The sequence below is a fragment of the Triturus cristatus genome, chromosome 5_2 (genome assembly GCF_964204655.1).
Source record: "Triturus cristatus chromosome 5_2, aTriCri1.1, whole genome shotgun sequence".
Lineage (NCBI taxonomy): Eukaryota > Metazoa > Chordata > Amphibia > Caudata > Salamandridae > Triturus > Triturus cristatus.
Genome location: NC_140588.1, coordinates 43,563,786 through 43,591,514, shown reverse-complemented (window position 1 = coordinate 43,591,514; position 27,729 = coordinate 43,563,786). Strand labels below are relative to the sequence as shown.

The window sequence follows — 27,729 nt, the reverse complement described above, 5'->3', positions numbered from 1 at the left end:
GGGTCCCATGGGCGTAGTTTTCCTGCTAAAGGAACCCTCAGCTCGTCATCACCATGCATTGCATCATGGGAAGTCCATCCCTGGAGGGAGGCGGACCTACCCCTAAACCGCAATGACGGCCCACATAGGTAATGCTAAAGTCTGTGCTTCTCTTCATGCCTTCAGCCTGCCCAAATGCACTTTATACAGTCCTGTGCACATTTGTGACCGTACATCATTTGTGTCAGTAACTCTTTAATGCTTAAACACTCATGGAATGCTTATTTTTATGGCATGTTATTGTTATATGGCAATTAAGATCACCGTACTCTTTTGTCCACTTTCACAGGAACGGCGAAAGTTTGGCCCTTTGGGATGGAATATTCCTTATGAGTTCAACCAAGCAGACTTTGCCGCCAGTGTCCAGTTTGTGCAGAACCATTTGGACGAGGTTGACATAAAGCGTGGGGTGAACTGGAGCTGTGTTCGATACATGCTCGGAGAGGTGCAATACGGAGGCCGCGTGACCGATGATCTGGACAAAAACCTTCTCAACACCTTCTCCAAAGTATGGTTTGGCGACAATATGTTTTCTGACAAATTCTGCTTCTACAAGGGCTACAACATCCCAAAAGGCAAGACGATAGACGAATATCTCCAGCACATCGAGCAGTTGCCGATGGTGGATACCCCAGAGGTAAAGATGAACATACGAAAATCATGCTAAATAAACTCACATTAGCAATTAATAATGATTCAGTAAGCCTTTTGTTAGTATTAAGGCTAGGAACTTCATATATCAGTGGGACAAAGGGGAAAATGCTGAAGCAATTATTATAGGCCTTTGATAAACTTTCCATATTTCATTTATAACCGAGATCTTTGAATCCTTCATGAAGCCAGCCTCTGCAGCCGAATTCCGTATGACGCTGTATAGTAATGGCCAACAGTGCTCAAAATAAACTCCAAATAATAACTGTATCAATTCTTGACTAAACCTTCAAATGTACGTGAATGATGGAGAATAATATTCTTTAAAAAATCAAATCCAGACATTTTGAAATAAAATGCTAATCAAACACTGCTGCATTGCAGCTGTGAACTAATCTTGCTCTGTGATTTCACCTTCCATCGTGGTAAATTCTAATACAGATAATAAATCTATGAATAAATATGATATTGCTTGAAGTAATAAAAATAAAATATGAGGCTTAAATAACAAAGCAACAGTACGCAAAAATGTAAATTATGTCCAGTCAGCAAATAGAACGAGTGCACAAAAAACAAAGTCTGTCTTCTCAGTGCTTTATTCATGGTTTCATTTTTGAAAGTCTAACTGATAAGCTTTGCATTATGCTCATATATTGGCGCTATGTAAATGCATCCCATACATCTGGCAAACACCCTGCAGGCAGGAGATTCAAAAATGAAATAGGAGCAAAGGCTGATCATAAAGCTGAACACTGCTTATTAAAAACCGTATGAATCATTCTGATAAAAAAAAATAATTGAAGGAGGAATTTTTCCAACAGGCGGTTGAACACAAGCTGGGAGCAGGAAGGGAACCCTTGAAACTGCACCCGCTTGTGTCCTTCATGTTTATATGCACAGATGCCAATTCACCAGAATGCCTGGGGTCGCAGAATTGACACCGAACTCTGGCCTCTGATGAAACGTCAAGGTTGAACCCTTGTCCCACCCGTAGCCTTTCAGTAGCAACGTACGTGCTGCAGGGGGATTAGGGGAAGGGAAGGAGTGGAAACTACCAAAAGTTGTCATGGCTCATCTGAGACTTGTTTCCTGTCTGTTCTTGCTACTAGTCTGCTGAGTCTGATCTCCGTTACCCACAGCGGTTACTTGAACAGCTCTGCCCTTCTCTCAGAGGCGCTACATGCACTTCCAGAAAACACCAGCAGGTCCTTTCAGGATCGCAGCCTGCCCTCAGTCACACACAGGTGGTTCTACACGCCTCAGATGGACGACTCGAAGAGACCCGTGGCTGGCTTTAGAGCGCCGTTGCCAACTATCACTAAGCATCAGCTTTCATTCAGACACAACTAGCTGGAGCGCAGAAGCCCTCAGCCACCCTCCAAACAGCCACAGCTAGTTCATAAACACCTTCCACCTCTCCTCAGAAAGGTTCACAGAAGCCCAAATGAACCTTGGCCACCTGCAGATATCCAATCGTGACTGTCATCTCACCCTCAATGCCCCAAAGATGTCTATCATACAACCACTGCTGTTCCTTTGGCACCCCCTGATAGCCCACAGAGACCCTTGGGATGCCTCAGACTGGGCCAACAGGGCTTCGGAGACTGTATGCCAGGCTGTAAAAGTCTTCGATCTGCCTTGAGACACCCGCAGCTCACTCTGAAACACCCCCAGCCTGCTGTGAAATTACCTGAATCACCCAGTGTACCCTCAGAGGCCTTATGGCCCAGCTAGCCTTCAGATACCCTTTTTTGTCATTAGTTACTTCATCCAGCTCTTGACTCCCTTTCGGACACCTCTAACTGGTCTGTACATTCCACCAGATGTCCCTCAGAGACCCTGACCTACTGTTAGACATTGCTGTTTAATTCCTAGTAACTCACAAGTTGTTCACAGTAACAGAAAGTTTGTTATCCAAGAGAACACACGCAACAGCCTCATATCCTCTAAGTGTGGGTACATTAGTTGGGATCAAGACTCTACATAAAAATAATTTAGAGATGAATTAGATGGGTGCAAGGTACATAAAAAACATTAGTTTATTAATGCACAGCCGACACGTTTCGCTTTGCATGACCATTTAGCCTAGAGCTTTCTCAAAGCTTGAATTGGGAATGTGGGAATAATCTATATCGCTGTCTGTCTGCTAGGGTTCAGGGGTCTTACTATTAAGTTGAGGTAGGGACAGTAGTGATCATGATACGTCAAGTAGAATACAGGATGTGTGTCAAGGTCTTGGAATACTATGATGCCACCTAGAGCTCAGCCACCGCTTTTCATTGATGGAAGGGACAGGTCGACGCCACTGCCCTTCCTCTGGCCACTCCCATGAGCTGAAGCCAGAAGCGCTTTGCTAGTGAGCATGATTCCAAGTGGGTTGGGATACTGGGAGCGAGGGGGCTAGGAGCTGTAGGAACAACAAAGAGTTGATGTGAAATAATACCTGTAACTGTTTGTGGATGTACCTCTGCTTGCCATCCGTATGGATTGAAGGCTTTGCTGAATCGAATGATATTTTGTGTGTATATTCCAAAATGTTTAGGTGTTTGGCCTTCATGGAAACGCCGACATAACATATCAGACCAATATGGCTAATGAGACGCTAAGCACAATCGTTAACATCCAGCCCAAGGACAGTGGTGGCGGCGGAGGCGAAACCAGGGAAGCAGTTGTGCAGCGCCTCGCCGATGAGATGTTGGAGAAATTGCCGCCCGACTATATCCCTCATGAGGTAGGCACATTCCCAGGCACTAAAAGATAAAGCGAACATGCATGTCATGAGATTATTGTGGGGTTCGCCTACATGACCATTCGTTCTTTTGTTTACTAATCCCTGCTCTCGGTGTCCCCCAAGAATACCATGTGATACAATCCTGGGTGACTCTGGAAGTAAGACTGAGGGGCAGAGAAATGCTCGTCAGCACACTTCAACTGGCACAGTGCCACCGTGGTGACGTCGTGTAAACTCATCAGTGGTCACAGCAGTGACTGTAGACATAAGCGGTGTTCAACAGAAAGAATGAACTCTTGGTGTGGGTGGGGGGTTTGATGCATGAATTTAACATGCGAATGCATTGTACCAATTCTTGTGGAAATTAGCTTGCACAAAATGTATATAATTACTGTTTACTCGCACGAAATGTGTTTTGAGATGCATTTTTATAATTGCTTAAATAAGCACGTCAAATAAATGTTTTTTCTTTTGCGTGCACGTGTCATTGCTGGAACTTTGGGATTTGTGTCAGCCGCCATGGAAAATGTCCATGAAATGTGTCAAACTGTTGCCGCCAGCTATACTAACCTCTGTGGGAAGGATGATGGCTTGCTGTTCAGGATGACATTTAGATTACAGACCGTAATATTCTAGAATTACAATGTGCATTTCAAACAGTGGCATTTTCGTTTTAGGTCTCGTCTGTTGTATAAGGCCTGTTTTGAGCAAAACCAATAGTTATAGTAGGTTTTAGGTCAGCCCATTGCTTATCATTAGTTGGCTCTCTTGTCAATTTCTTAACTTTTTTTTATATCTCTATTCTTTATTGGGTTTTTGCACATACAGCAAGCAAGCATGTAACAGATACAGAAAAAAATCCGACTGCAGTATCTATGATCCCTCAGAAACAATAACAACTGTGAAGACAGTGATAAAAAGAAAATCAACACAGAGCTCCTCCATATATGGAAGACGTTACAAGGAAGACACCCCCGTGGTGCACGGATGAAGAACAAGTGAAGACAGGGGCAGAGGGGGCATGGGTGTGGGGCAGAAAAAGTATGGTGCCAGGCCCCACGGCCGCGCCTCTGGTAGCCAACCCCTCAAGCTGGACAAATCCAGAAGCTGGAAAAAGTATAGGGAGCAGGACTGGTAGATGCCATGGACAGCACCTACGGGTGAAGGATGGGACCCCAGACCTACTCGAACTTCTGCAGTTGGTCATTAAGCTTATAAGTGACTTTTTCAGTGGCCATGTCATGCATATCATACAGCCACGTGTTGTAAGACGGTGGCATGGCTGATTTCCAATGGCGGAATATTTCCATCTTCGCCACTGCAAAGGCCGTAACCAGTCAGCACTTACCATGGCATGTCAAGTCCAAGCAATGTGGACATGCCATTGAACACAGCCAGTCATGCCATCAGTCGAGGCGTCACCCCTATGTTGGTCATCATTGTGTTCCAAACTGCACACCTTTATTAGGAAAGCACCGGACATTCCCACAGGACATGAACAATGTCACAGTCTAGTTCATCACACCTCCAGCTCTTGGAGTCCACTGTCAAGTGTGTCCTGTAGAGCCCATCCGGTGTCCAGTGCCATTGGTGTATGACCTTAAAACAACTAAATTTCAGCCTGGCCTCCTGAAGGAAGCCATCATGCTCCTCCAAAAGGTTGTGGCAGTCTTGTTCTGAGAGTGATAGGCCTATCCTCTGCCCCAACAACAACATACATTATGAGTGCTGGAGTGTGAAAAATGGGTGTCCATCAGGGTAATATACAGTCCCGCCATGGTGCCTCTGTGCCCCTTCCACGCCAGTATATAATGCAACAGAGGATTGGTCTCAAGATTGTGAGGGGGAGCCCCCAGTGTGTGTCATAGGCCATGTGTAACCTGTCAATGTCTCCAGTGGCACAAGCACAGCAACCAGTTCTCACACATGGGGGTATCAAATGGGACCACTTCCCCGTCCCATAGCAAATCTTCCACAGAGCGTATGCCACTGTCCCTCCACCAGGACCAATCAACCTCCGCCTCCTAAACAGTGATATCCCTGTTTCTCCACATTGGTGTCTTGAGATGGACCATACTGGGAGAGCGAAGCAAATGATGGGTACAATGCCAGGCGTGATGCATGACATATATGATCGGGTTACCAAGGTGGCCAGTCTGCTTGTGCTGTGTAGAGAGTTGTGAGGGATCCCCTTCACCTGCAGTAAATGCCATTCCAAGAAGACCCATGTGTGTGTTTCATTAGCTGGCTTCAACACTTGTACAATGTACGTTAGCTGTGAGGCCAGCCAGTAGGACTCCGCATGTGGCATGCACAGTCGCCCAACCGTAGTCTTGGTGTAAGAGCGTGATGGCTTTAAGGCGAGGTCTGCACACCTCCCATACAAAGGTCTGGCTCAGCTGGTCGAATTTCCATAGCATACCCTGAGGGATCTTCAAAGAGAGCATGCCAAAAATGTAATTAAGTCTCGGAATCATGTTCATATTGATCATTTGTACTCAGCCCCAAAGGGACAGGTTCAGTACTGGATAAGTTGTAAATTCAGCCCTCACTTTGTCAGTAATAGGAGTGATGCTATCACTGATCACCCTAGATAGATTGCTACTCAGATACACCCCCAGCTGCTTTAGGCATGCAGTCCACCAGGTGAAAGGTACATCCACTAGTGACGCCACCATGGAGCCTGGCGTCATTGGCATGGCTTCACATTTTGACCAGTTTATGCGGTATCCCGAGCAGGTGGAAAAGACTCTGTCTCTTGCACGAGGACAAGTATCAAGTCCCCAAGATTGGAGAGCACCACCAAGATATTGTCCGCATAAAAACCCTTCCTCTCACCCGCCATTGTGGCTATCACCTGATTGCAGGGCATATTACTAATCTTAGGTGCCAGCGGCTTCAGCGCCAGCAAGAAGAGCAAGGGAGAGAATGGAAACCATTGTCCTGCCCCATGCTGGATAGCAAAAAAGGGTGAGGAAAAACACCTGCAGGTCACCAAAGGTGGAGGTGTTGCATAAAACCACTGAACCCATATCTATGTATGCTTCCCCTGGCCCATGGGGCTCCATCTCCCAGAATATGTACGCCCACTCCAGCCAATCAAATGCCTTCTCAGTGTCAATGGAGATAAGAACCTTCTCAGCATCATCCTGCTGATCCTGCCAAAGCAGATGGGAGAGGGTGATTCGCCAAGGTATTGCCAGGCACAAACTAAACTTGAGAAGGATGTTTCAGGAGTGGGATATAAATTTGGAGTCTGGTGGCCAATACCTTCACCAAAATCTTCATATCCGCATTGATGAGGGATATCGGGTGATAGTTGGCACACTGAGGTGGGCCCGACCCGGTTTGGGTATCAAGGAGATACACGCCATATTGTATTCTGGAAGGGGAGCTGCAGCAAAAGATATCCATCTAAACAGCTTGCCATCTCATCAATGGCCTGTGAAATTTTCTCATTGCTGATATCAGCACTGAGTAACTTCGCTGGTCTTGCAACAATGCCGGCAGAACAAGGTCAGCCATAAATAGCCACTCTACGGGAGCAGGCTCTTGCTCTGTCAGGGAGTAGAGGGTATCATAAAAGGTGGTAAACTCCTGAAGGATGTCAAGCGGGTCAGTAAGAAGCATGTTATGGGCAGTCCTGATCACAGGTATCACAGAGAGAAATTGCACTGGTTTCAGATGTGCAACCAATAAGTAGGCTGCTTTTTCTCCCCCATTCATGAAGTCGCTGCCGCATGTGAAAGAATGCCGACTACACTTGTGTAGTGGAAATTCAGATCATATTTTGCCCCGAGCAGTTCCTTAAGAAGAGTGAGGGTCAGCGCAGAGTTGTACACCTGAGTCAGGTGATGCATGAGGTCAGTTACCTGACACCGTTTCGTCTCACAGTGACGGAGTCGCTCATCATGTTGCCTATCAAAGAGGCCTTCCCAGCCACCCATAGCATTTGTGTAGAGGAGACAGACCCAGCATTATTCTCAAAATACTGCCTGAGGTACTGACACAGCCTGTGTTTGTCTTCAGGGGTCTTATTCCATGCTATATTCATTCACCAACGGACCTGTGGGGCTTGTAACAGTTGGAGGTCTAGGCCAATCAACACCAAATTGTGATCCGAGGTACTGTTCAAAAGAATTGAGGCTGCTGTAAATTACGGACTGATTTAACAGGCAACAGAAAGAAATCGATCTGGGAATGGATGCCAATGGAGCAGGAGGTGAAAGTGTTGTCCCTGTCCCTCCGATGTGTCAGTCGCCAGGGCTCCATCAAAGCATGGTCGTTAATGATGTCAGAAAGGATAAACCGGTCCCAAGTGTGTCTGGCTGCGTGGTTTCCAGAATTGTTGAGGAACCAGTCTAGGGGCACGCTCCCATCTCCCCCATAAGCACCTTGGGCACCCCAATGGGAAGGGGAAGTTTGGCCAGGATGGTGGAGAGATCTGTCTTGTACCCCGCAGAGGCTTAGATAGAACCCACAATCAATGGCTCATTGTGGATTGCAACCTTGGTAAAGATGTACCTGCCCAAGGGGTCCCTCCACATCCACAGTCTACGGACAGCCAGGGAATTGCAGAGTAAAATGGCCACCCCACTCTTCCTATGGTCTAAAGGAGTAGTAGGGCATGTAAGGGCGTTCTGAGTCCTGCTGGCATGTACGCACCATGCCAACCCATTCCCGTGTAATTTTGTCACGGTCAGCAAGGGACAAATGTGTTTCTTGGAGTAGTGCTATATCGGGTTGCTGAGTTCTCAGGAAAGAGAGGCTTTTCTGTCTCTTGATAAAGTGTGTCAATCCATTCACATTGAACAAGGTGATCTGCAGTGGGTGGGTCAGTTCAGAGGGTGGGGGGGCATGTGTATGGCACCGGATGGGGTCAAGCAGGGGAGGATGGCGGAAGATAGAAGCGGGTACTTGGGGGAAACTAGGAGTTGTCTTTGGTGTACGAAACAAACCTTCAATAAGCAGAGAAGAAGATTATGCTTAAAGAAATGCTGACCACCATTGAAGAACGGGAACAGCAAGGTATGTAGCTCTGATCTGCAGGTGTTTTCTTGCTCTCTACCTCACGTGCCGCATCTCTCCTCCATTCCTGCCCCATCTTTTCTATGTTGGTCCCCTTAGCCCCAGCTCCTCGGTTACTTCCTGCACCACTCCTAACCTTTCTTTTTTACATTTCTGTTTTTTAACCCCTACTCTTCTGCTCCCCGATCAGGAGTTGACTTCTCTCCCCCTCCTGCTACTGCTGTTTGCTGCTGCCTCCCTCCATCATGTTTTTTTTTTTAAACATTTTATTTTCTTGAAGGACCCAGCAGCTGAAATTTGCTGCCAGGCTGATCCTTTCGCTAAACAAGCATTTACAATGCAATAGATCTTGCATTTGCGAGCGTTTAACCTATTGGCATTGCAAATGACAATGCCTTTAATTTATGTGTTTTAAAAACCAACAGACATATAAAAGGCATTGTCGTTTATAATGCCAATAGATGAAACTCTCGCAAATGCGAGACCACTTTAACGGTGGCCACTCCCATTTCTTTAGACGCTGCTCGCAATATTCAGGTTACAGCAAGCCACGTCCAAAGAAAGGGGCGTGGTTGCGATGAAAGCTTTCCTAGCAAGATCGAAGGATAGAAGAGGGAAAAAGGTTTGCATTTATATAGCGTTTGCTACCCTTGATGGGGTGTGAAGCACTTTTTCGCCGAGAAGCATGCTACTTCGGAACCCAGAAAGGATTAGTAGTGAATTAGTATAGTGAAAATATGAAAGTAATTTGAGTGGTGGATATGTTAGTCAGTTATTGGATTGAGAAGGATAGTGGAGGGATAGAGAAATGAAAAAGGTTTGAATGTATATAGCTCTTGCTACCCATAATGGGCGTTGAAGCGCTTATCATGTTTCATATGATGCAGCCATATCAGTCCAGATACAAAAATGTTTTTTCAGTGATGTATTCATCTGCTTCTTGGACCCAGGTTTTATATGTGTGCTATCCACATCAAAAATAGACAGTCATTGTCAATACCAATTTTTCTGACGATACCACATGGGCAACAGCGATAAAAGTTTCCCTCACATAGATATCAGAGCTAACATACACCATACACTTCAGGTAAGCAGTCTTAACACACACTTACGCAAACACACAAACACACACACAATGGGAAGTAGGGAGGCAATGGGGTTTTAATGTACGGCATCACCAGAATTTCAGCGGACGGCAAAGGGGAACCTTGCAAAGGTCATACAACGGGATACAAGAGAGTTTGCCCAAAGATGCATAACACCAGGGAATCTCTGGGATTAGTATCCCATGTCGGCACAATTGGAGAATCGCATGGAGAAAGAGTGCCCACGGAAAGCATGATCATGATGAATCAGGGGGAACACGCAAGGAAGATCATGTAGGCAGGGAGAACTTTCAGGACGGACAGGTCATGAGAAAGATGTAGAGGTTGCACAGGAGGGATAGAAAGAAACCATTTGTAACTCTTCTGGCATACATTATCCATAAAGTACAATTTTTTGTCCTGTGTTGTTGAAAACTTTAGGAAATTGGGATTTGGGTTCAGGGCTGTGAAACCCTACTCAAGCAGCAACCACAAATCTTGTCAGGGTGAAACACAGGCAAACCCCAAATCAGCCTGTGCTGAATCCACTGGTAGCTTGGAAGAAAAGTAGTCAGGCTTTACTCAATGGATAAGTGCAAAGTATTTACGCAGCACGTCAAACAGTAATAAAGTGAAAATACAACACAAGAAAAAAATCCCTCCACAATTTAGAAAAATAGAGTAAAATGTATTACAGTATTTGACACTAAAATGACAAAAATCGAATTAGAAGAACTGAAGATATGCACTTTTAAATATTTAAGTGAAAATGGTTCATAGAAGCCCAATACTTGAACTGTGGTTATCTGGTCGTGCCGTACCAGGACAAAGTCATAGGTTCCTGCCGACTGCAATGGAGTGTGGGCTGGATACAGGGACCAAGTTAGCCGTGATGAACAAAGTACCTTAATTACGGGTTGTGGAGAGTTGCAATATCCCACATGGAGGATGCATTGTGCAACGGTGGTTCTGACTGGCTGCGGGTTGCGATGCGAGATCCCACATAGAGAATTCGTCATGCAGTGGCAATTCTGTGGAGCTGCAGGGCTGCAATGAGGAGTCCTGCTTCAAGGATGCGTCACAAAGCAGTGCTTCCGAGGAGTTGCGGTACTGCGATGTGAGGTCCTGCGTTGCACAGCAGTGGTTCTGAAGAGCTTCTGAGTCCTGCTTTGGGGATGCATCGTGCAACAGCAATTCTGAGGCATCACGCTGCATCAGTTCTGCTTGTACCAAGCTGGGTCTGCACTTTCAGGTACACTGACAAAATATCAACACCCAAAATATCCCCATACAAGAATATTGTGAAAGTTAAAAATATCTAAATCCTATACTTATAATGGTAAATACAAAAATATCGAAAACAAATATCGATGTCATAAATATAGTTGTACAAATTATCGTTTTTTATATACATAAGAAAATAATAAAGATTAAATATTTTACAGAATAAAATTAATTAAAAATAAATAAATTAGATTTAATATACATTTTAACAAATATAACAAATAAACAAAATTTAAAAAGTTAATCACAAATATATTATAATTAATATATATTTATTTTAAAACAATTCCCACTCCAGTGAGTGCAACTGTAGGGAAAGTGTTGGATTGCGGAGGGGTAAAATTTACTATTCCCACTCCAGTCAGTGCAACAGTAGGTAAATTGTTGGATAGCACAGTGGTTAAAATTACTATTCCCACTCCAATGAGTGCAAGAGTAGGGAAAGTGTTGGATAGCGGAGAGGTAAAAATTACTATTCCAACTCCATACAATGCAACAGTAGGGAAAGTGTTGGATAGCGGAGGGGTAAAAATGTATATTTCCACTCCAATGAGTACAACAATAGGGAAAGTGTTGGATTGTGGAGGGTTAACATTTACTATTCTCACTCCAGTCAGTTCAAGAATAAAAACCAACAAAATATCATCAACAAAATAAAAATAATTTAAAAAAATATATACGTATGTTAAAAATAAAAATATATTTGATATAAAACAACATAATATATTGTTAAATACATATCACAAATACCTACAAATATTATAATACAAAAATAACAAATAATTTTCATACAAATACATATTTTTATTTAGAAAATATTTATTAATAAAAACATCAGTCATTACATAAATTTAAAAGCACAAAGGAAAGACTGGGTATGGAGCAAATGTGACTGCACCTATCATCCAGTGGGGTTACAGTTAGTCCTACTCTTAGGGTGCCAGGAATCTGAGGCTCAATACCCCTAAGCCTCCTAGGATACGATATCCTACGAATCAGTACAATATGCTCCACCACTCCAATTAACCCCTTCGACGCGCATGACGGAGCGGTTCCGTCATGCACGTCGGTTGCGCTGTGCGCATGATGGAACCGTTCCGTCATGGCCCCGCCCGCGCACGGAACCTTCAGCGTGGCGCGGAAATCCGCGCCGCGCTGAAGGGGTTAATGTCCATCAAATATAATAGTAAATGAAAAAAGTTTCAAATCCATTCAGCAGGTATGGTTTCAATTTTCTTTATTCGAATTCTTCTTAAAACGACCGTAGCCAACGTGTTTCGTCCCTAAGGGCTTCTTCAGGGCTACAAATAAGCGTACATAATATACATTATATTTACAATAATATTTACAATTAAAACAAAGTTTGTACAATTATTGTGATCACAGCACACGAAACAATGTGACTAAGCTAAAAAACCTTTTCTGTTCCCTAATTAGATTAAACAAATATGTACAGTCCATAAGCTTGCATGCTATATGGACAATCCAATAGTTTGAAAACCATACACTATTTCATTAGTACCTGCTGAAAAAAGCTTCTAAATGCCATGTAATTTAACAAGTATCGTGAGGAACTTTTTCGAAAAGTGGGGCAATCATGATTAAAAAAGAATAACATTTTATGGTTTCATCATTGGTAGAAGGATGATGGGGCATTCATGATTGATAAATAACATTTTATGGTTTCATCATTGATATACAATCCAAAAACATATACAATCCAAAAACATATCTAAGGATTGTACATATTTGTAGCCCTGAAGAAGTCCTTAGGGACGAAACACTTTGGCTACGGTCATTTTAAGAAGAATTCAAATAAAGAAAATTTAAACCATACCTGCTGAATGGATTTGAAACTTTTTTCATTTACTATTATATTTGATGGTCATTAATTGGAGTGCTGGATCATATTGTACTATTAGGTAAATTGAGTCTATTTACTTCCTACCCTATAAAACTGCACAACTCACAACCCATATCGAAAAAAACATTTGCATAATTTACATAATTACTTATAAATTAAACAAATAATATTCATAATTTTTTTTTAAAACACATACATTTTAATTAATTTACCACCCTTTACGTCTATAATTCCCACAGCTCACATCTAAAATTAAACTGTAAAATAGTGAATTACACAATTAAAAAAACTTTTGTAATTAAATAACTAATAGTATTTAACAATTAATTATAAAGTAAGTACAATTAATTTACTCCCCACCCTTCACCCCTATAAACCAAAACCCCCCACAAAAAATAATTAAACAATCACACTAATTAATTGCCAATTAATTAATTAATATTAATTATCAACTAATCTTAATGAATAAAAAATAAATGACTCCTTACCCTTGACCCCTAAAGCCCCACAACCCACACCTAAAATTAATTATACAATTACCATAATTAATTGTCAATTAATATTAATGAACAACTAATTAATAATTAATACAAAATGAAATACTTCCCACCTTTTAACCCTATAAAACCCACAACCTGCACCTAAAAGTTACTCTAAAAAATTCAAAAACCAATTAACATTATAAAATCTCAATAAAAACTTTATGTATAAATAAATATATTCATTAATTTATTATAATGAAATTTCTTCCCACCCTATTCCTCTATAAATCCACCACCCGCTACGGAACTAAAAAACACAAAATGTAAATTAAATTAATAACTTCTAAAAATGTACACATATATTAAAAAACATAAACAATACTTATACAAAAATACATCACATACATTTAGAATATATACTAAAATACATAATACTAATTAAAACATCGATATTTTAAACAACTACATTTTTGCAAACAATATTAATAACTTCTATATTTTTTAAATCGATATTTCTTACCTTAAAGACGATATTCTTGACCACGATATTCTTGCTGTTGATATTTCTGTGTCACTGTATTTAAAACTCGATATTTTGACTGATTACTGCACTTTCAGGGGTCCAGTACTGGGGTGGCACTACTTGGGGTAAAGTAGTATTCTAGGATTATTTTTAAAAAAACTATGACATTCTCTTGGCTGAAATGGATTGTCCGCCTGAGTTTGTTAGGAAAGTCCCACGATGGGAAGATGTGATTATACCTTCTTTCTCAGTTCTTGTTCTTGACATTGTCAAACAAGCATATGCCACAGAATGGGACATTGCACAAGCCCCGGCATTATATCGCAATCATGTAGGCTGGGATAAGGATTTATCTTATCACGTTATACCATAAAGTCCAGCCCACAAGTGCAACCACAATACCCAATTAAACATGAAGCAAAATGCCTGGTTAGGGAAATTATCTTACAATTAGAGTATCAAGGCGTCATTGAGCCTTGTATTTCAGCGATGAACAATCCATTATTTCCACTATCTAAACCGAATCATTTCTATTGTTTATTGTTAGACTACATAGTCTTAAACAGTAACAAATGCACGATTGCAATTCAAAATGCACACAGTGCAGCACTAATGAACAACATAGTAAAATACAAAAACACTGTGGCTATTTCCAACGGCTTCTACTAAAATATAGTGCCTTAAAGCAGAGACTTATTGGCTTAAAGCACTTCAGGACTTGTGATACGGTTCCTACGAATAAAGTAGGACTGTGTATCTGGGCAACATAAGCTTCAGAATATGGGAACTTAGTCCACAATACCATCAGAAAATGGTGGCCTGGTTCCTAGCTAGTTCACAATGCCCCATATGAACCCCTAACTGTACCAGGGTACCAGATGGTATCAGCAACCTTGAATATGACCACTTTTTTACTCCCCAATGAAAACATGGAAACAGATCTACCCTTGCGTTGTTTACTTTTGCATACCAAGGTAAACACAAGTTGGCTTTTCAAACATTTATTGAAACAATAGTATTCTTGTATAGAAAGAGTTCTCTTCAATTATTAGGGAGAAGAAACAAAGCATTTTTACCAGCATTACAAGAATGGTGAAAAAGAGAAACAGTTCAACCAATACTACATTACTATGTGAACATTTGATTATACTCTTACCTAGCACTACCTACACTATTGAAAGCAAAGTGAGAGTATCCCATGCCGGATCCCTTAGGATAGCCTAACCATCCATACCTGAGTATGAATATCAGGAAGCTTGCCTGTGCAGAATAGCCTATCGTCCTTTACAGTATAGAGATCAGGGTTAGCAGGACTGCATCTCAGCCACAGTGCATCGCATTCCAGGACAATCCCCACTGAAGGGCCCCTCTGTCAAATGTAATGCAGAGGCTGTTTATATAATAAAATCACTGTTCCAATCACACTGTGTCAAAGCAATATTTTGTCTGGAGCCCTAAATCTGACTCCAACTGGACAACCAAATACAATGGCAACGCATTCTATGTGCCTAGCGTTGGACAGAGTGTATGAATTACATAATGATTTGATTTGATTTGATTTGATTTTTGTATTTGTAGAGCGCACGAATGCCCGAAGGCGTCTTGGCGCTTAATAATAATGCTTACCAAGGAATTAACTGCCTGTATAATAATTTCTCAGTACGTTATTCTGTAAGCGCAAAGAATGTAAAATGTCACCATTAGAAAACGATATCAAGCAAAAAACGTGAAACTCAAATGGAAGCTCAGAGCGTCCCACAATAGACTTACAGTAGAGAGAGTCCAGGTGCTGGATAAAAGGTAGTTGGAGCCTTTTTCTGTCCCTGAGGCTCTGATCAGGAGGCCAGCCAACTAGCCCTTGGAATACCTCTGGTGGTCCATGATTCAAGAAGCAGATCAGTTCTTTTCACTTAGGCAGCAGGACAGCAGAGTAGAGGTCCTTCTTGCAGCAGAGCAGCACAGCAGTCCTTCTCAGTCTTCCACAGGTCCTGAGGTGTACTGAAGAGTTGGGTCTGAGGGTCCAATATTTATACTTGGTGCCCATTTTGAAGTAGGAGAAGCTTCTGGAGGTTTCCATCCCAAGAGGTGTGTGGAATTTCCTGCCTCCCTGCCCTGGCCCTAGCTTGGCTGGGGCACAAAAGGCTAGTGTCAAACACTTTGTGAGTATGCTGGGGCAGAGCTTTTGTTATGTGCATGTGTGGTAGGTGGCAACTCTCACCATTCATTAAGCCAGAGATGGCCCATTCTGCCAATACCTAGTCCCCCTTTGTTTCATTGTCAGGGAGCAATACACAAAGGCCAACTGCCAGCTAAACCTAGCATTGTGGCCCACAATACAGGCTGCAGGCACCAAATGCTTAAGACAAGAAAATGCCAACTTTCTAAAAGTGTCATTTACAGAATTGTGACTTAAAATCCAGCCTTACCATTAAAGCGGATTTAAAATTACAATTCATTAGACACACTCAGAATTCCTACCTGTAGAGTTTTTCCCTACCAGAATATGTAAAGCTTAAAAGTACAAGCCCCACTTTTTAAATACATTGCACTTTGTCAACTGGGCTGTGTAGGGCGTACCCTAGGGGTGACATGTATGTATTAAAAAGGAAGGTTTAGGCCAGGATAACGTTTTTTTACCAGGTCTAAATGGCAGTTTAAAACTACACACTCAAGCTGCAATGGCAGGCTGAGTGGTTTAAAAGGCTACTTAAGTGGGTGGCACAACAAGTGGTGCAGGCCCACTAGTAGCATTTAATTTATAGGTCCTGGGTACATGTAGTACCATTTTACTAGGGACTTACAAGTAAATCAAATGTTCCAATTGGGTGTAATCCAATTTCACCATGTTTGAAGGAGAGAGCACAAGCACTTTAGCATTAGTTAGCAGTGGTAAAGTGAGCAGATTCCTAAAAGCCAACAACAGCAGGTTCTGAAAACAGGAGGGTGAAGGCAAAACGTTTGGGGATGACCCTGCAGGGAGGGCCAAGTCCAACTGTTACAAATCACATAACATTCATAACCGATTTGTATGACAGCTCTATGTAGAAATCAGTTTGCAACTATCAGGCTATAGACTCAAAATGTTTGCAGTTCGAATCAGTCTCCCAAAGCCATCAATAAGTGCGCTTATGGAAAATCTACTGGACCAAATGGTATTCCAGCGGATATCTTTAAAACTAATGTGGACTTATGGGGGCCTTTTCTGACAAATATATTTTGTGCAATAACAAGCCCGCTTCCAGACTCCTGGAAAGAGGCAATTATCGTCCCCAGATTCAAGAAGGGAGACAGAAATCTTTCCTCTTGTTATCAACCCATATCTCTGCTCTATGCTTCCTCTAAAGTTTTGGGGTGAGTTCTATTGTTTAGACTGGAGAAATAAGCGGAGGACCATATTATCATCTATGATGTTCAGTACCCATTCTCTACATTGCCCTACCTGTTCGCTGATGGATTCTCTGTTTCATGAGCCAAACAGTGGCATTATCTTTAGGGTTGGTTGAAGAAAAATAGGGACATTATCTTTAGGGGTTGTCGAAGAATTCCGCTCCGCCGGGGAAGTTTTGCCCACTCTGCGCGGAGCTCCACAAAACTCTTCAAAGTGACGTGGAATGAAGTTGTTTCTCTCAAGCGGCTCGCCAACGTTAAGTTGGCGAGCGCACGTGAGAAAAAGTTGTGCGCTAGACCTCCTCCTGGCGAGATTTCTTAATGCAAGGGGTCGCAGCCAGTTGCGACTGCTAGCGTTCAAAAATCTACTGCTTGCGTTGAAGCTGCCACTCAAGTAGAATGTCTCCTTGAGCAGCAGAAAGCAGCAGTACCCTCAAGCGCGATGAGTAGTGCAGTTCACACTCATTTTACAACACCATTATCACTGTTCGTAAAACAAATCACTCACCATGTGTGACACGGGGCTGCTTTTGGGCATTGCTAAACCCAGGAGAAATGTGCAGGAGGGGTGGTTTCCAGAGGAGGGTAGAGACCAAAGCATGAAGTCCGAACCAAAACTCAAACACCGCCCTCTCTGGTTCATATCCCACATTTATGAAGACTGACTTCAGACGGGCAAACAAGGAAAAGCCCCATTCAAGAGGGAACTTACCTTCTTAGACCCACCCAGTCCACCTCCAAGTGGGGGCATACCCATTCCTGAAATTAGCTGTAACCAAACTTGGCCTGGCCTCTGCAGGGCAAATGCTCAACGAAAAACAGTTTGCAAACCCTTGCAGTTTAGTTGTTTTCATTGTATTTTATTGACTGCATGTAGCAAACACTTAACAATTAGAAAACATCCAGCAAACTCAGCCCTGGTGACAGGTGGCTGATGGGGGCCATCCTGAAGGGCACGGAGGCTGGGCCATTCTTCCTCCCGCCCACCCCCACATTGTGGGGGCTAGGGGGCCCTTTGTTACACCCCTGCATTGATATCAGGTTGCCAGTGCTAGCGTGTTTCACTGGAACCGTAAACTTTTCATTGCTCTCCTGGAAGTCTGTCTGGCAATGTCCTGTATATATGTCTTTAATGGCCCTGTTGTTAATGGGCGGTGCTTTTAGTTAATTTATGTTATATTTTGTTATTTCCTCATATTGAAATCTGTAAATCAATTATTGATATATTAAAAAAATTATAGTACTAGATTTTTCACCCATCGGTCCTAGATCAGCCACGGCACAAAGGCAGTGGCGGCTCCTGTGCTAATGCGAAAGAGTCGCTCCAGTGAACGAAAGGAAAAATAACATGATATAACTACTGTTATCATCATGTTATTTTTCCTATAGATGTCAGTGGCTCTCGGGCGGGGCTGACCAGAGCAGGGGCGGAGTGGTTTACACTCCCAAAGTGTGCATGAACTGTTTGTCCCACCCTCTTGGGCCGACCAAACAGTTCATGCGCACTTTGCTTGTTACTACCAGGCTGCATTACACAGCTTGGTCAGGAACATGCACAAGCTCCCTGTTCAAGTCTGAGCGCCGCTCAGACCAATCACAATGCTGCATTGCAGTGTTGTGTTTGGCTCAGGGGAGCCTGTCTGACTGGTACTTCCTGTTGCCAGGAGTCTGCAGGAAGTTGACGGAGGATGCAAGCGAGGCGGTTGCCGGACGGCCGGCGGGCTGGCCATTCCAGGTAAGTGGGGTTTTTTTCTGCTCCGTCCTTCGTCTCCCCCGCCTCACCACCCGGGACCTGTAGCAGCCACTACTGCACAAAGGTAGACTTACTGTTCTCCCAGCATCAAGAAAGTGAGATGGTACAAAGTAGGTAGGACAGTTTCCTGAAACAAATGGAGTCTGGGTAGAATCTTGGGCCTAAAGGAGGACACAGGCCTCAACACCAACCCCTCTGGCATGAATCTTGAGTATAGCTCCTTGTTAAGAAGAGCTCCAATTTCACCTAACCTTCTTTCTGAATGAAACAATTGTTACTATAAAACCACCATTATGCCTCAAATCCTCAACAAAACCACCAAAAACAGCTCTATAGGTGCACCCACTAATCCCTATAGAACCAAGGGACGATCCCACGAAAGGACTACCTGCCTGACTCTAGGTTGTGTCAAATCAAGCCCCCAAAGAAGACAGAAATCATTATCCACTATAGAGTGAAGATCCTCTCATCCCAGGTCCTCCAAGCGTCCTAAATTGCAGTATCTGGGCTTGGTAAGACGAAGTATCCAGACCCGGATCAGCCAAATCATGTAAGGACCTTAAAATATGGAGAGAAGTGAACTAACATGATTTGCGCAAAGTAAAAAAATGCTTCCAATGTTCTTTCTAGGGCTTCCGGCTAGAAGTCTTTCTAGATAAATGTAAAGCCCTCACTACCATGGCCAACACCCCAAACAAATTAACCATAGCCATTTTGCTTTCATGCCATCAACCTCAATCAAGTTAGCTGCGAAGAAGAGAGCACAGCCCTTTTCAAAGGAGAGAGGGAAAGCGAGATCTCCTTCTCCAGACATGCAGTTAAGAGATGCTGAAGGAGAAACCTCCTGTCCTGTGAGGCCACTACAGTCAGGAATAGACTCTCCTTCCTGATCTGGCTCAACACCGTAGGGATCGGAGGGACAAGGGAAGGCAAGAAACATTCCCTTGGGTCAATGAAAATAGACTGCATCTACTCCCGAGGCTCTCTCTCTCTTGAACAGTAAAAGACAGCAGAGCATCATGGTGGGGGCAAATTTGTACATCTATGGTTACATCATATGCTCTTCAATATCCTTGAAGGCTGATGCGGGAGGAATTTTTGATCAGAGAAGGTAACACCTTGCTTAGAGTATCTGCTTGAACATTAACATGCCCAGGAGATATGTCGCTTCAATGGAATGAAGATGAGCCTCTGCCCAGATAGCATGGAGCGTGCTGGCAAATCCAGACTCTGATAACTAACTTCTCCTCGTCTGTTGGCACACATCTCTGCCACTTGATAATGTGTCCTGACCAACGAAGGTCTCTCCTTGATTTGGACAGAAAAGGAGCATATGCTCATCCAACCTGCATCAGCCTCCTCCAGTTGGAAGACACTGCTGTCTCTTGGAGCGACCACAGCCCTGAGATGACTCTGGACTCAGGACAGCACCTGACCCCCACAAAACAAGCATCTGCGAACAACAATGAGACTGACAGACAAGGGTATGGCTCCACACTTTGAGAGAAGTGACTGTCCGCAAACCATTTTATGTTGTGGTAAAAGTGTTAGATTTGTATCAAATTATCTTTGCAGTTTGACCTTTCCTTTTATGGTGCTGGCACCAGTGACAGCGTTCATAGACTAAAGCACAATCTGAGCAGTATCCAGGTGCTCAAATAATAGGTGTGATTTTCACATAATGGTGCTGATGCGTAGGTTGAAAGCTTAATTGCGCCCCACTGGTAATGGAACTGGCGACCTGCATGTTTCTGAGTAGGTGCTCAACGTGCTGAGCTATTTGACCAATTCAGCATTTTTGTAGTCTCTTTATGTCTCAAATATATGATGAAACTGTACTTGAAGAGGCGTGGTCTACTGAATTTCTTATTGACTTTAGTACATGGAGACCTGGTTCTATTTCCAGACTTTGGCACTTTGTTGAAGCATCATCTAATCTTGCTCCTGCCTGTTGACCTGTCTGCAGACTTTGCTGCAGAGGCCCACTCCGTACATCTAGACGCTTGTAATACATTTTGCGACCTAGCCCCGATCCATAAATGAATGACTTCCTTCACACAAACCCAATTTAGTTCATATATAATGGATAGCTTTTCACTAGTTTGTTATAGCCTTTAAATGTATAGTTTATTATGCTGTTGTCAGTTCTTTGTCATTAACCTGGCTTCTTAAAGCTGCAGAGTAGAACGATCTGGTGGGGACTTTGGGAGCTACATGAAGGATTTGCCTTTAACCTGCTACTTTCTAAATGAATGAATTATTCAAATTATACACCAGAAGGTTGGACATCAATGGAGTCCAATCATTAGGTTTCACAAGAGTATAGACTTTACATTTTAATTGGCTAACTGAAGGGTCTATAGGCAAACTGAGTGATTAATTTGCTGACTACTAATTCATTACGTTATTCGTTGACTTATTTACTCAGCCGCACATTTATTCATAGGCTTGCTAGCCCACTCTCCCGCCTTTCATGGCAATCATGTGGAGCAATGGTTACACAAATCCCTTCGACTTTGGCTAATCCAGGAACTACTGCAGGGAATGTCACTGAAGTATAATGTCAACTGAATGCATCCTGGGTTGCCTCTTACAGTACACTATGCCCCTCTCATCCAATGCAGCCTATTATGGTTCCTAGTAGAGCATCAAATAACACAAGCTAAGCTTTAAAAGCTGAAGCCCCTCACTCATTGCTAGCAAAGGTCCACACATGGACCGGTATTGGGATTTTAAAAGGAAGCATTGATAATACCTAGACATGGAGCTCAATCTACTCGCTCTTAAAAAGTGTCATCAGAGGATACATCAGAAGCTGCACGGTGGCACTTTTGGGTAAGCAGACATCTAAGTAGCTAAGTGCCGTCTCTTCCACCTACAACCAGAAGCTCTCTAAGGATGCTGAAGATGGAATAAACATAAAGTGCAGAACCCTTCCCTCATCGAAAGCTTTCACCAATGAAAAGACCAGTAGCAGCACTCACATCCTCACAGACAAGCCTGGGTGTAGTAAGTGATGGAGCTGCGGTTCCTCGCTGTAGCAATGTTCCATAAATTGCACCTCGCTGTTGTACTCTCCCAGGCACTGGCTCCCTTGCCGTGCTCATAGTCTCTAGATGCCCTTAAGCTACCCCTAGCAGGCACCTCATATCATACTGAGAGCCCCCAGCAGTCCAGTACCCAGTTACCCCTCTGCTCCTTTGGCAGAGCAGCCAGCTGCTAAGGCATGTGGGTTGCAAGGCTCTGAATGTTAAATGGGTGACCAGAAACTGTGGCACTGGTGACTCCATGTGAATGAAAACATCCATCTGCGCTTGTGGCAGCCTGTTGTATCTTTTGTCTGCCAAATACTCTGAGAAAGAGCCAAAGCTGTCTCTAGGCAGACCCATGAAGGAGATATGGCAACAAATCTAACATTGATGGAGCTTCAGTTAAATCGTTTGTGTTTCTTTCCATTGTATTGTTTTGTAAAATGTGCGTTGCGCATCGCTCCTTTGTGTCACGTTCATTTTTTTTAAATGATCCTTTTCTTCGTTCACTGAGTGGTGAAACACATATTAGAGCTGAGGCCTGGCCTTTTGAATTAAAACGCGCACTGGAAAAGCCATAAGGTCTCGCCTTTGGTTCTGGGAGCTATTGGCGTTGTTAGCCATGCTGTCAAGCATCCCTGGCGGTTCAGCAAAGAAAGAGAGCACAAAAGTCATTGTGTAAAAGCACATACCAAGCAATATAGAGGCAGGGGGTTGGAATCACAGAGGGTGAGGCAGCAACAAGGCTAGTATTATCATGGCAAAAGGTCCCCCCCCCCCCATAGCATGAATACCCGCAAATAAATACACACCACACAAGTTAATATTTGGGAAAATCTGCTGCAGGTTTATTACATACAACGTTATGTAATCTGGTGGGTTAGCTTACGGGCGATCCAAGGGCAGGCAGCATTCTCGCCACCTGCCCGCCTGACGAGCCTAGCAGCACCGTGGCAAACCACCTTTGTACTACACCTTCTGGTGATCCCCTTCCCGGATCACCTGACCATTGGTCCCTTATACTCACGCCCCTTTCAGGGCGGAGCGGAGCTAGGCAAGCCCCCGGTTGCTCAGGCCCACAACCAACCGAAGTACTAACGGGGTGCCGACACAGATTCCATGAACCTCCCATGAGGCTCCTGGGGTTCGGCTCTGGCACCCCTATGTGCTGCGCAGAGGTACCCTTCTGTACCCATTTGCTTCCAGATTGCCCTGTAACTCCGCCTGCAACGAAAAAGTACAACATTACAAAGTTCTTGCCATGCCTCCTTCTGCCAACACACCGGGTAAGCGGTAGGGTGGGAGACAGCGTGTCCCGTGTACTGGCGTATGTGGCGTGTCCGGTGCAGCAAGAGGCAGAAAACATGTTGAGGGGGACTTATGTACCCCTCACCCTGCCTGGCGCACCGGACATGATGCGGAACGCCCGCAACCCTGGTGGGGACTCCTCCCCAGGCCAACCCCCCCGAGAAGGGGAGGGGGGAGGGGGGTAGCCTGATGCCACTAGTAGGCCGCCCTCTTGAGTGGCCCCCTGCGGTGGCCTAGGGCAGCCGCAGTGCACGCGGAAACAACAAGGGGCATGGGTGGGGGAAGCCACATGGAGGATGCAGGGAGGGAAGTAAATGGAGAAAGAGAGCACAGCATAGAGCTCGTGGGAGAAGCACATGGTAGAAACAGTAACACAAGGGGAAAATCACACAAGGTCGAGCACATCATGCAGGGTGGGCTGGGAGAGGCAAACGGACAGAGAAAGAGCAACACAAGTTTAGGGGAGGAGGGAAGTACACAAGAGCCTAGAGAGACAACTGGAAAACACGTGCACTCTTGCGGATTGCGTAAACAAAGAAAGAAGTGAAGCAGCTGAAAAGTGAGCAGTAGAAGGACACAAGTAATACGTCCATGCTCTAGGGGAGGGACAAATGCACATAGCGGAAGTAAAGTGCACACAAGCTGAATAATAATAAGTAAGCAAATTAGAGAGACAATGAAGCCAACCAATGCTAGCCACTGGGTGGCCTCCAAAACCACTGTAAGCTGGCAATGTGCCTTACAATAGACCGTGCACACGCTGTGTAGTAGGCAAGACGGAAAAAAGGTGCCAGGTATGTATCCATCAGTACCACAGGGAGAACATCCAAAATATTTGGTCATTAGACAAAAGGTTGAACAAAAGACCCCTACACACGTCGTATCTCTGAACGGAAGTAGGAAGAAGTCACATATGTGGGAGCTTGTTGCTTCTTTTTTTCTAGAATACCAGGGATTATAATGAAAAGGGCCCCAGGGTGCAACGGGGATGTATGCCCGCTTTGCACTCCTCTATGGCACTTTGTTATTACAGAAATGGCCGCAGACGCTTATGCGGCCCTTTCTGTAACACAGATAGCACTGGTGCAATCTAGTGCCAGCGCTATCACCACAATCACCACAGGGTGTTCCCTCATTTGCATGGGAGTGTGACCCCATGCAAATGAGAGAATCCATTTGCTTCTGTGCCCACACCTTCTTATAGAAGTGGGTGCAGAGGCAAAAAAGCTGCCAGGAGGCTTTCCCTGATGGCAGACCTCTGGAGAGGGGAAAGGTGAGCCTTTGGACCCACCAGACATCCCCTTGCAGGCAGGTCCAGTCACTCCCGGCACCCACCTGCAAGAGGAACTCTAATCCCCCTGAAAAGTGCAGGCGGGTTGCCACCTGCACAGTGGAACACGGAGCGGCTGCTTCAAAGTCGCTCCATTTTTCACTTGAATGTTCTGCCCCCAGGGCAACGCGAGTTCAAAGCTGCCCTGGGGGCAGTGCATTCAATGGAATAGGGTGTACTTTCTCTGTTTGCACCCAGCACACCTGTTTTAAGGTGCACCGTGGCGCAAACAGATAAAGTGTGCCATCTCTATAATAGGGCCCCAAAAATACCTTGTGTCTGGTTGTCTCACTGATATTTAAATACTTATTTAATTGAGATTCAGCTGGAGAATGAAGACCACTAAGCAGGTTTTCAGATTCCGACTGTACAATTCTCTATAGAATTTCTACAACAGATTCAGAACTGTCACACTCATACTCATGAAGTAGATCTTTATTTAGTCGGTTTTCGCGAATCACTTACAGTTGCTTTCTTCTCTCAGTGGTGTGGCTTTCCCTTTATCCATCTTTCTTCATCCAACCCCTGCCCTCTGTTCTGATGCTTTTTTCTTATTCTACATGTCTTTCTTCTTATCTTAATAGCTTAGCCGGTAACAATAAACAATAGTTTGTTTTTAGGCGAGGGCTTGGTCAGCTGGAATCCTGCAATGCCAGTTCAATAAGGATAACGGCAAAAAAAATCCAAGACATGCCATTATTGTGTTTTTGTGTTTTGGAGGTAGCAGCAACCTGACCTCAATATTTAATTTGTTTTTTCCCCGGAGGATGCTTTGTAGTTTATTCTTCCTCTTCCACTGTTAGAATAACTACTGCTCTTCACACAGCTTCACTCATCACACTGCCAGGTGCTGCGACCCTTAAGAAGATAACCGCACCTCGGTGGTCACCATGCCCTAAATGAAAACACTTCCTACCTAGGTTCATCCAAGAAAAGCAACACACTTCCAAACACTCACCCTACATGATGTATGTAGCTTACTATCCGTGTGGGTTTTCACCGAACCACATAGGGGTAGAAAGCGTTGCCCAAATGCAGATTACTATATCTACATATGATTCGGCGTCAGCCTTCATTGCAGTCTGTTAAAATCAGCCAGAGCTTCTTCGATTTGTCTTCTCTCTTCACGTGGGGAGAAGATGTCCACAGATGAAGTAAGTTGCCCTAAATAAGACACGTGCATTGGTAACCTTGGTATCAGTATGTGGAGTTTGGAGGGACTAGTAGTATGTGAGCACGTGTTACAGATGGAACGGGAGAAGGAGAGAGGAGGACATGGTTAAGTAATACTGTGACTGAAACTGGTTCTAGGTCCTTTGGGAAGTTTGAAGATGACAATGAGTAACACATGGAAGGTGCCAGAGTGATAATAATGTTGGTAGAAGCCTTTCACATCAGTGTTTACTGCACAACACTTTCAATATAGTTTACGGTAACCCTCCTCGGCTGTATCAGTTGATAAATCAGGCTCCATGGTCTCTCAATTTTTTAACTTTGCAGAGACAACCAACCAGGGTTGCCATGCCGTAACGAGCACGAGAAGTGTAACTTAAGAGGAGCAAACTTGTTCTTTGAATTGAAGGATTGCCCTTGCCACCTACAGTAGTAGTAGAGGTGTGAAAGCAGGAGTGTTTTGAGCTACTAATTCTTCTATTTTTGATTGAATTAGAACAATAGGTTTTTCCATAAAGATGTTTGCGTAATAGTCAATCCACTTTAAATATATACTTCAAATAAACTGGTAACCAGTGAAATAAGCATTGCCAAAGCCATTAGTCTGAGTTGACTGGGAAACATCCTTTAACGTGCAGGCAGAACCACAACCTGCCTTTACTCTGCAGTCAGTGGATACTGGTATGTAATGGCGGTAGGCGGGGTAGGTCGCAGGCTCTGGGGGGGGGGGGCTGGGATGAAGAAAACATAAATAAACATTTACCAGTCTACTCTCTGCCACCGTCGCCTCCTCTCCCTCATCGCCCGCTTCCAGAACAAGAATCAAGAAGCACCTGGCTCCCAGCCTCCCGCTAGCCATTGCAGCATTGTGATTTGTCTGAGCACCGTGGATTGGCGCTCAGCCAGAGAATCAGAGGCTGGGCATGTTCTCCATGCAGGCTGTAATGCAGCCTGCATGGAGAACATGCAAAGTGCGCATGACGGTTTAACCAGACCAAATCATCCTGCGCCATTTGGAGTGGACAAACCACTCCTCCACTGCCCTGCTCTGTGAGCAGATCACCCCTCCCCTACCCAGTTGAGCAAGGGGAAAAAAAAATGATAATAACAATGAGTTGTTATAATTTTATTTTTTCCTCTTTGAGCTGCTCAGTGAAGCGACGCTCCTCCGCCTTAGCAGAGGAGCCGCCACTGTCCGCAGTCAATACCCCAACTGTGAAGTTAACATGCGTTCCTTTACCACGCAAGTTGTTACAACGACTTGCTTTAGGGGTTGCATTTTTGGACCGTTGTTGGAGTTTAAGTCCAACACCTTCCCTAGTGATGCACTGACTGGAGTTGGAATAGTAATTTAAACTATTCCAAAGTCCAGCACCCCCCTAAGGCAAGACGTTGTAATGACTTGCATGGTAAAGGAACGTATGCTAATGCCACAGTCGGGATAGTGAATGCAGAGTAACGGCATGCGTGGGAAATGCATGCAGGGCTCCGTCATACATCCGCGTTGATTGCTAGCCTTTTGCCTTCGTCAGTGCCTGCTTCTTTTGCCATGGCTTTTGCAAAATGTTATTGTTGGGGAAGTGGATGGGCCTTCATCGGCCTAAAAAAACATTGGCTAACAGCAAAATAAAATTCTGGTCTTCAAAAGTACACATTGTCTCCGGCAGTGAAGGGAACTAATCTGTGTGTGCATGTGCTACTTGTGAATGTCTAGAATGCCACCACTCACAGCAAAGTTAGCCAATGGCTGAAGTGAGCTGCGGTGTGCTATATATTGTGGTAGGTGACTCCATTAGTAAGTTTGTTATATATATTCAAAACCTTATGATCACCCCCGCCACAACTTACGCACCGGGTGCGAAACTCCAGGGGTGGTGAGCCGCTACAAATTGATCCACTCAGGCAGACAGGTCCATGTCCAGCTAAGAACGAGTGTACTCACGGGAAAATAGTAGCAAAGTGCTTTAATGTGCAAGCTGCAAAGCACTGACAGACACGTTTTGGCACAACGCTTTTTTCAATGTCAGTTTTCATCTTTTCACAATGCCATTTTAAAATCAAA

At 44.0% G+C, this 27,729-nt stretch overlaps 1 protein-coding gene across 1 annotated transcript in view; it reads left to right on the top strand.

Moving 5' to 3' along the window:
• Positions 1–27,729, top strand: part of LOC146822633 (dynein axonemal heavy chain 5-like) — a 971,002-nt gene that overhangs the window by 806,267 nt on the left and 137,006 nt on the right. The window contains exons 71-72 of the mRNA XM_085606815.1: positions 329–676; positions 3,233–3,421. Coding sequence (XP_085462941.1) covers positions 329–676; positions 3,233–3,421 — 537 coding nt within the window. The remainder of the gene's footprint in view (positions 1–328; positions 677–3,232; positions 3,422–27,729) is intronic.